Raw genomic sequence first — 9,802 nt, 5'->3', positions numbered from 1 at the left:
ATAAACCTGAGTGTCTTCTTGGGGATTCTGTGATCCTGACATGGGTCCCCACGATATTGCTTTTCGCTCCTGGTTACCTGAAATTAGCAGAGTAATTCGGAATCTGCATCTTTATTTAAAAGAAAAAACTGTAGATGCAGAATTATAAAAATTTAATATGCTCCCAGGAAAATGAAAAATGAGAGGTTGTGATCTCGTCTAACACTTTCAAATGTGTTTATTAATTCATGTTTTAAATCATAAGTTTCATTCGGTGAGAGCCATGCACAGCAATAAGCCCGTTTTAAAATATTAATGAATAAACAATATTTCTCTATTGAAATATAACATGCTTCTTTGAACAATGGACCACCAGTAATAAATCAAAACCAGGAGAAAATTGCATTTCATATTTAATACAAGTTGAACTCTGCCTTTTTATAAATGATATCTTTTTTGTTTAATTGGCGTCAGTTCAGATCTAGCAGATTGCTAATAAAATTCTGGATTTCCATATTTAATGATGCGTACACTTTCTGCTGAAATTTTACCAGGAAAAAAGAATCAGCCTTTTATTATCTCCTGCGATGGTGGTGAGAGGTGAGGCCAAGGTCTGAGTCCAGTCTTGAGGGCTGGGAGTGAGCGGGCCAGAGTAGGTGGATTGAAGAGGCCAAATCTCCCCCAGGATTCTCACTAAGCAGGTGACATCCCCTGACCATCTCTCTGCTGACCGGAACTGATCATTCTAGCCAGGGGAGGCAGAGATGACCAGACATTCCCGTATCACTTGGAGCACCATGTAACAATAACAGCAATGAGAAGGGAACCCATCCCATCCCACGGGCCAGGCACCGTGAGTGCAAGTCATTCATCGTTAACGACATCCTTACCAGGAAGGTGGGAACACATTCTCCCCATTTCACAGAGGAGGAAACTGAGGTCACACAGAGAGAGTGGAGACACACCCAAGGTCACACAAAGCTAGAAAGTGGCCGAACTCGGCCTGACTCTTCACACCATCTCATGCTGATTGGAAAGTGATGAGCCTGCCTGGTGGCAGAAGAACTGGGTTTTGTTAATAGCGAGTGAAGGGGGACACAAGCTGGAATTTGGGTGCAAATGATCAGCACAAGGCAAGCTGTGGGCTAACAGACAGTAAGAGCAGCCAGCCTTAGCCCCTGCAACACGCAGGACCCTGCACTGGTACCAACTTGCTTGACCCTCCCCACGATGCTGGGAGGCAAGTGCTTGACAGCAAAGGAAACAGGCACAGAGAGGTTATAGAACTTGCACAAGGACACACAGCAGATGCGAAGCAGGGCCGGGATCCCCCCACGGGGGTCTCACCCGGAGCCCCCATTCATGAGCGGAAGCACGGTGTTTTCCTCTCCACAGGGCCACACAGAACCCTGGGCGTCTGTTGTCATCTCTGTGGTGAGGCCAGTACCTGCTTGGCTGGGTGGTGACTCCTGGCAATGCACTTAATGGGGCCCAGCTGGAAGGAGGCTCTGTGAACACCGGCTGAGCCTGGAACAGCTGAGTGACCAAGACCGCGGGGAGGTGGGCTCATTGTGCACGGGGCGGGGCCCCCAGGCCCAGCGGGGACATGTTATTCCTCGGCCTGAAGCGCCTGTAGACGTGGCCACCTCCTGAGGGGCTCCCTGGGGTCCCAGGCGCCTGGGGAGAAGAGCCGATGGCTCTGTGTTGAGGGGAAAGGCCAGTACCCATCCCCTTCTCTCTCTGTTCCCACCTCCGAGCCTGTCCAGCATGACAAGAAAGAGACACCATGAGACAACCAGACACAAACAGTGGAAAACGTGGGTTTTCGCACAGTCTCATAAAGAGCCCGCCTGTCAATGCAGGAGATATAAGAGATATATGTTCGATACCTGGGTTGGGAAGATCCCCTGGAGGAGGGCATGGCAACCCACTCCAGTTTTCTTGCCTGGAGAGTCCCATGGACAGAGGAGCCTGGAGGGCTACAGCCCATGGGGTCACATAGGGTTGGACACGACTGAGCAACTTAGCACACACATATCCCATCAGACTCATATATCATCTCTGTGTGTATCTGGCCAAGTAGCTTCAGTTTTCCCATCTGTAAAATGGAGCGAATGCTAGAACCTTCCTCCCAAGGCCACTGTATTTGGAGAGAGCTGGGACAGAGGAACAAGCATCCACGTTGGCACCCATGACCTTTCTGCTCACCGTGCCCCCCACCCCGGCCTGTGCCCAGGCCTTTCTCCTTGCCTGGTTCACCCCCTCTGGCCTCTACTCCCCACCTCCTCCCACCCCTGGCTCATTCCTGGTCTTCCTGAACCTCCTCCTATAGGTTTCTGGTTGGATGTCCTGGAAGGGTAATAAAGCGGTACCCGAGGGAAAAAGAAGGGCTTGGCTCCGTGGGAGGACACGGTTGCCTGGGCCCAGCCTCAAAGGACAGGCGTTCACCAGGGAGACGGGTACAGAAGCACAGGTCGGAGAAGAGAGAGTGAGGAGGCTCAGGGAGGTTCAGTCCCTCACCCGAGGTCACACAGCCAGGAGGAGGCAAAGCCAAGATTCAAGCCTGCACCTGGGGGACTTCCCTGGCAGCCCAGGGGTTAAGAGTCTGCCTGCCAATGCAGGCAACACAGGTTCCATCCCTGGTCAGGGAAGATCCCACAGGCCGTGGGCCAGCTAAGCCCGTGCACCGCAACGACTGAGCCTACCACAGCTACTGAGTCCATGTGACGCAACTACTGAGCCCATACACCCTAGAGCCTGTGCTCTGCAAACAGAGAAGCCTCTGCAATGAGAAGCCCCTGCAATGAAGGGTAGCCGCCACTCACAAGCAGAGAAAGCCTGTGCGCAGCAAGGACGGCCCAGTGCAGTCAAAAATAACTAAATAAAATGGTCCATCTTTAAACAAACAACAAAAACCAAATCCGTGCCTGGGGGTGGGATCTGCTCCCACACAGAGGAGGGGCCATGTGGGCAGTGGGCAGAGGGCCCAGGAGCCAGGGCTAAGCTGCACACGGCCTGAACAGGCCCCCACGGGGCACAGGTCCTTGTGTGCGGCATCACGACACACACCACGACAGCTACCGTCCCCGCTCTGTTTTCCTTCTTTAGCCCCCAGGCCCGCCCAAGCAGAGGGTCTTCCTTGTCCCCTCGTCCCGCACTGTCTGTGACACACCTCCCGTCCGCCCCACAGGACGCTGTCCTCAAGGGGGCCCAGGCGACGAGACAGAGTTAGGAGGGCTGTAAGCTCTAAGGAATTTGGGGTGGGGAATGGTTCCTCTGGTCACGTCGCCCAGCAAGGGACCTTCCTTTTCTCCCCTGCTAGCTCACAGGGGCCTCTCTCTGTCCCACTCCAAGTGGTGGCTCACAATGTCACAGGGGGCCTTTGCGGGGCATTCGCCAGCTCTGTGGGAAAACTTGGACAGGTGATATCACCGCTTTGAGCTTCAAAGCGCCATCTGAAGATGGGCGGCTAGCACCCACAGCATGGGACTCCATGGGAGATGCTAAGTAATATACAGAGTTTACCTGGCGGAGATGCTGGTGAACTGGAGCTGTCAGCCCAGGCGGGGAAGGTCCCTTTCCCTCAGCACCAACGTGTATCTTACACCCCAAACACCTCCCCATCTGGGAGACTTAGCCCCTTGCCACCTCCTCTACTCAGTAAGGTGCTGGAGGGAGCTCTCTAACCCCGTCCTGCCCTCCCTGGCTTCTGGCCGGGACTGGCACCAGACCAATGCCCAGTCAGCACTGCAGAGAAGTTCTAACCCAGCTGGCAAGCCCACCTGGTCCGCTGTCCTTAGAGGCTTCCACGCCACCCACGCACCTCCTGTCCAGCGGAGCTCCTCAGACACGAGCTCCAGAAATTCCTGAAAGTGTAATGGAGCAGGATCCTGCGGGGTCTTCCTGGGACAGACCCCCTCCCTGTAGCCTCTGCTGTAGCTCCTCTCCAAAGGCCCTGGCCTGAGGCACACTTCCTGAACTGTTTTGCAGACGCTAAAACCACCACCAAATGAAAGAAATTAACTACCTGATGATCACCAGCATGTAGCCTATAGCCCTCAGACCTACTGGCGCCTGAGGATTGATAACGTTAACCCCTGTGACAACGCCCTGTTACCATCAGCCAGAGGATTGTGTGGGAGTTGATCTCTCACCCTGGGACGCCCCTCCCTCACCTGGCCTTTAAAAATGCTTTGCTGAAACCCATCAGGGAGTTCAGGCTTTTTGAGTACTTGCTGTCCTGAGCTTCTTGCTTGGCGCCCTGCAATAAACGCTGTCCTTTCCTTTCCCCACAACCCGGAGTCAGTCGATTGGCTTTACTGTGTGTCGGCAAGTGGACGCAAGTACACAGTGTCAGTAACAAAAGCACGCGTCGTGTCATAGAAGCCCCCACGTACCCTTGTGCATCTGGCTGGATGCATGGACAGGCCCCCTAATCTGCAATGGGGTGTTTCCGGTGGTTTCCTGCTGCTGTGCTCTTTGAACTTGTGAGTGGGTTGTGGGGTCCTCACTTCTCCTGTCTTGGGGTTCAGACACCTACCAGTCTCTCCAGCACCCTGTCTGCTTTCTGAACAAGGGCTAGGTCCAGGATCTTGGCCCCTTGAGGGTAGGGGCCTGATTTCACTGTGCTCTGGATTGAGAGCCTAACCCATTTCTTACCCCAGAAAAAGTACCTAGTGAAGTCTATCAGATCAATACATTTCACCCACTCTGGAGGGAGACCTAAGAGCCTTGGAGCCCAAGCCTTGCCCCCGTTTCCTTATCTATGAAGCCAGGGTGCTTCTGGCCTCCGCTAGAGGGGTACTGAAGAGCAGAGAGGGAGTTATGTACAAGTGCCTCCGAAACTAGCTTCTGGGAAAGCAACTGCTGTTTTCATTGAGGCCTCCCCAGAATACAGACTCATATCCTTCCCTCCTTAAGTGTTGGCAGTCATCATGTGAATCTCCAACACCGCTATGTGCTTTTCTCACTAGGCTGGCCCGAGAGGAGACCTGGGGTGGTTCTCAGGAAATGTGTGTTTCTAGACTCTGAAGAAGATGTATTTGTGTGTGCGCGTGTGTCTGGTTTCCACAGGATATTTTTGCAAAACTACACAGCATAGCGATGGTTTTATGTACAAAGATAAGAAAGGCTGACCCATAAGCTAATTGAATCATGCAAATAACTGCTTAGCCAGGGGAGAGATTCCTACAGGCAGGCGAGAGCCTGCTCAAGGGAGGACAGCTTTGAGGGCAATCTATTTTATAAAGTTTACTCTCACAGTGTAACTGCCTCAAGATTAATGCGAACGGTGGCCCTAGCCCTTGTTTTGCCTGGCTTGACCAACTGAAATAGTAAAACAGTTGTATTTATCAGAGACAATTTGCTGCAACTGATTAACATTAATCTGATTTCCTGTAAGTCGATTTCCTCAAGATATAGTAAACAGGCCAATTACCTGCTATCGACTTCTTTTATTACAAAGCTTTAGATATTAGCGACAGATGGACATGTAAATACATGGAGTTTCTGACAATGTGAACAAAACAATGTTTAATCCGGCTAAAGGATTTCTAGTTGGTCTTACATCTTATCAGTTTAGTTTTCAAAGGTATGCTAAGACAGGTTGTGGTTTTTTTTCTGAAGCTCACTCTTTTTGGACAAACTTTTGTCTGTTCTAAACTGGTATCTCACCGAAGTTATGAAAGCAAAGAAGTGAATGTGACAAGACTGATTATTTATTTTAAAATTACCAAACAAGGGACTTCCCTGGTGATCTAGTGATTAAGAATTCACCTTGCAATGCAGGGGATGCAGGTTTGACTCCCAGTCAGGGAACTAAGTGGAGAAGGAAATGGCAACCCACTCCAGTATTCCTGCCTGGAGAATCTCGTGGACAGAGGAGCCTTGGTGAGCTGCTGTTCATGGGGTCACACAGAGTCGGACATGACTGAAGCAACTTAGCATGCATGCATGCATTGGAGAAGGAAATGGCAACCCACTCCAGTATTCTTGCATGGGGAATCCCAGGGACAGAGGAGCCTGGTGGGCTGCCGTCTATGCGGTTGCACAGAGTTGGACATGACTGAAGTGACTTAGCAGCAGCAGCAGCAGCAGCAGCAGCAGCAGCAGCAGGGAACTAAGCTTCTACACGCCATGGAGCAACTGAGCTAATGCATCACAATTTGAGAGTCCTTGTGCAACAAAAAAAAGAAAGAAAGAAAGATACAATGTGCCCCAAGACCCCATGAAGCCAAATAAATAAAAATAAATATTAAAAACAATTACCGAACAGGTCTTTGCATCCAGCAGGTGCCAGATGCATCGTTAGGTCAGGAGAGAGTGAGCTACAAGAATACACACAGACCTGGGTTCCAAGCATGGCCCTTGTTGGCCTAGGCCTTTGACTTGGCGGCATCTGCTTAACTTTTATGAACTACAGTTTCTTCATCTGTGAAATGGGGATGGTATTTTCCTCGTGGTATTCTTAGAGCATAAGTGTCAAGTGAGGACACCTCACAGTGGTCTGGCAGCCGACCTAGAGCCTGCAGAATGTGGTCAGCCTCTCCAGCCCCATCTGGATTCACCTCGAGTCCCTCTCTCTGACAGGTCACGCATTTACATGCTCAGGCCGGCTTCTAGGTGGGTTTTCTCCTCTGCCTGCACAGACTGACTCACGTGGTGGGGTAAGAAACTTGCATCAACATTTAATCATGAAAGCAAAAAGTTTATTCATGTTTGAAACTACATATAACTACCACGAGGAAGACTTTTTCAATCCAGGGCGTAATCCAGTTAGAAAGGAACACGAAACGTTTTTAATACATTAGAATCACCGCCACAAATTATTTTCATGACTCAATCAGTTTCAGAATCGCATACAATACAAAAAGAGAGAAAGGAGAGGGGGCCCTATTACACAGGGTGAAATATACAGTACTGAATACTGAAATCTGAATGCATCACAATTAGTCATCGCTTTTTTTTTTCTTTTTCTTTTTTGAATGGATTAGTAACAAGATGAAGAACATTCAAAATGCTTCTCAGTATTTACAACAGTTTTACTGATCCTGTGTTAATTTAAGACCCAATGTTTCCACTCTCAGTTTTTTAAAAGTTGCGAATGCAACCCTGATTTTTCTTTTAAAAGATTACAATGTACATTACATTTTATGAAGAGAAACAAAGAGTTAATTACAAGATGCAAAAAGATAAGAAAGAGACAAACTACAGCGTGAGTATTGTTCAGAGGTAGTAAGTGAGCACTCTAAGCTACAGAACATGTTGAAATTCTATTGGTTCGTATGAGTTCGCATGAGGTAATAAAGCTGTGTTTTGATTGGTGAGATGTATAAATACTCTTTTGCTACACTATATACAACACTCCAGAGAGCAGGGCCTTTGTGTGGATGCCCAGAGGACGTAGCAAACCTTGACAAGTCTGTGCAGCACCCAGCGCACACCGTAACCCCCCAGACGGATCTCGTGGTCACCTGTATCAGCAGCAAGGATCTTCATCTCTCAAAACAATCTGGATCCATAATGTCATTACCGAGCAGACTCTGGGCACTGGTGCTTTCAGAGAGAGAAAAGATGCTACCGGTCTCTGATCTAATTATAACATAAGAAATCGAAACACAAGTGTGACGAGGAAGATTCTTAAACACAACCATCATTAACAGTTAGCCAAACAGCTCCTTTATTCCAACTCCATTAGTGATATGAAAGAAGGACAGTCCAAGTCTGCGATGGAAATATGCAGGAAGTTCAGTTTAGGTGAGGTGAGTCTTTGTATCTGCTTTAACGATTGAGGTTTAGCATATATGGTACTTTTTTACCCTTAAGGCCAAGTAATTGGCAAGTGAGAAACCATTCATGTCAAATATTGATAATAAATTATGATAAAATAGCTACAGGACTGTCAACAATGTTAAACCTTGGCCTAATTGGATAAAGTGCTTTTTTAACATTGTGTGTTTTTTAAGTATAAATACAAATGATTATGATTCCTTAAAAAACAGATTTACCAAGTTCTCTAATAAGACAAGGTTTTACAGTAAAGCTGTAGATGGTGGGCTACAAAAAGCGCTTTCCTTTTCCTCCTATTGCTCTGAATGCACGGATCAAGGCATGTCAGCTCAGGGAAAAGTGTTGCCGGAGATTAGTTAGAGGTATCGGAGTGCACACTTCCTGGGCCTTCGGTAGGAGAAGTCACAGAAGATGGAGTTGTTGCGTCCTGCCAGCCTCCATTAGCCTGAAAGGGAAGCACAGTTCATCGGTGCACGTCTCCATATTAATTCTACTCCCCGACTGAAAATACCCTGATGACAACATGAGAGCAAAGATGCATTAGCAAAATGTATTTTCTAAACCCACTTTGGCAGGAGTTTGAAGCATGTGTTAAAGTGGGATTAAATGCATGTAAAACAAATCCATCCTACCAAGTAAAGACTTGGCAATAAGTCAGCACGCTGAAGGAGGGCTTCAGCTGGTCTGGAGCTGGCACCTCGCTCGGTCTTTGATTTGCTGGTAAAAATCAAATGACTCAAAAAAAAAATCTTGTAAGAAAGGAGCGGTGGAGAAGCTCAATGCAATGCTTTGGCAAGACCTTGAGCTCCACAAAGTAGAAACCTCAACCCAGCTTAATCCTCGTTTCCATAGAGAAGAAGTCCCCCCGACCTTTTTCTATACATGCCTGACAGCCAGCTCCTATAACCCTTGGAAAATGAAGGCCAGAAATTCCTTCCAAATAGGATTGTGTAGAATGAAAATGCATGAACTGTGGAGGCGCACACACTATTCAAATCTGGATTCCAATTATCTGTAAGTGGGGCTCCTACTCGGGCTGTTGCTAGCACTCCTCACAGGCTGCCGGCCCTTCCTGCCTCAGACCTGCACCAGCAGTAACAGTGCTCAGAAACAAATTTGCCTTATGTCTCGGCCTATAGAGGCAATTGCTGAAATCAATGTCTGATCAGATTTCTGCTGTGGCAGACAGCTTGTCGCTACATATTTTTATGTCAGTCAAGAAGAGGGAGGTGCTGGACTGGTGAGCTGGGGAACACTGAGTGGAAGTGACGGGGCGGGCCTTTCTGGAGAGACGGCGAGGGGAGCTGGCTGACACCCAGAGCCTGCGGCAGAGCCCGGCCTCCTGCTGCACGGCCCCGAGACCCGGAGCCCCCGTACCAGTGAGGGTGCGGGCCGGGGGGCCTCCTCCTGCCTCCCGCACATCCACCTGCCTCACTCATATCCACCTGCAACTTGTTTCGTGAGTCCACCCAAAACGTCTTCTTTTTAGGCCTGTGCCGCTAGGCTGACTAAGAACTCTGTCTAGATTCCTTACCCAGCCCTAGGCTGGGAATTTCTCCTTCGCCCCACATGTTGTTCATAGGGAGCCTCTAAGTCTTCAGGTTAAATGCAGGGTCCAGCATATAAAGCACCTTTCCTCCCCGTAGGTCCACAGAGAAATGGCGAGGAGAGGGTAAAGAGAGGAACCAAACTACCTCACAGAGCTGACCAGAGTCAAAGGGAAAAGGGTTTTCCAGGCTTTGGAGGTGCATTCAATCCAGGTTAGGAAGATAAATAAACAAAGCTATGGCAGTCTATCTTCAGAGCCTCAGCTGTGTAGGCTGGATGATGACAAGCACGTGTGTGTGTGTGGACGCAAAGAAATCTTCTGTCTCAAAGGTAAGCTGCTCTCACCCCTCAGGTATGAAAATCTACTTAGAAAAAGAAAAACTCTTATGCAGACACAAGTCTAAAGATATTCCATCTGAAGTAAACATCATTCCTCTTTTATCCAAATTTATAAACAACAAATGTACAATATTTTTACCCAGCGTGG

At 48.7% G+C, this 9,802-nt stretch overlaps 1 protein-coding gene across 3 annotated transcripts in view; it reads right to left on the bottom strand.

Annotated features, from left to right (window-relative positions):
• Positions 1-6,664: 6,664 nt before the first annotated feature.
• Positions 6,665-9,802, bottom strand: part of PBX3 (PBX homeobox 3) — a 225,339-nt gene continuing 222,201 nt past the window's right edge. For all 3 annotated transcript variants that reach the window (XM_061433522.1, XM_061433521.1, XM_061433523.1), the window contains one exon: positions 6,665-8,212. In XM_061433522.1, coding sequence (XP_061289506.1) covers positions 8,120-8,212 — 93 coding nt within the window. In that variant the 3' untranslated portion in view covers positions 6,665-8,119. The remainder of the gene's footprint in view (positions 8,213-9,802) is intronic.

This window comes from Bos javanicus, chromosome 11 (genome assembly GCF_032452875.1).
Source record: "Bos javanicus breed banteng chromosome 11, ARS-OSU_banteng_1.0, whole genome shotgun sequence".
Classification (NCBI taxonomy): domain Eukaryota; kingdom Metazoa; phylum Chordata; class Mammalia; order Artiodactyla; family Bovidae; genus Bos; species Bos javanicus.
This window is presented reverse-complemented; position numbering and strand designations above follow the sequence as displayed.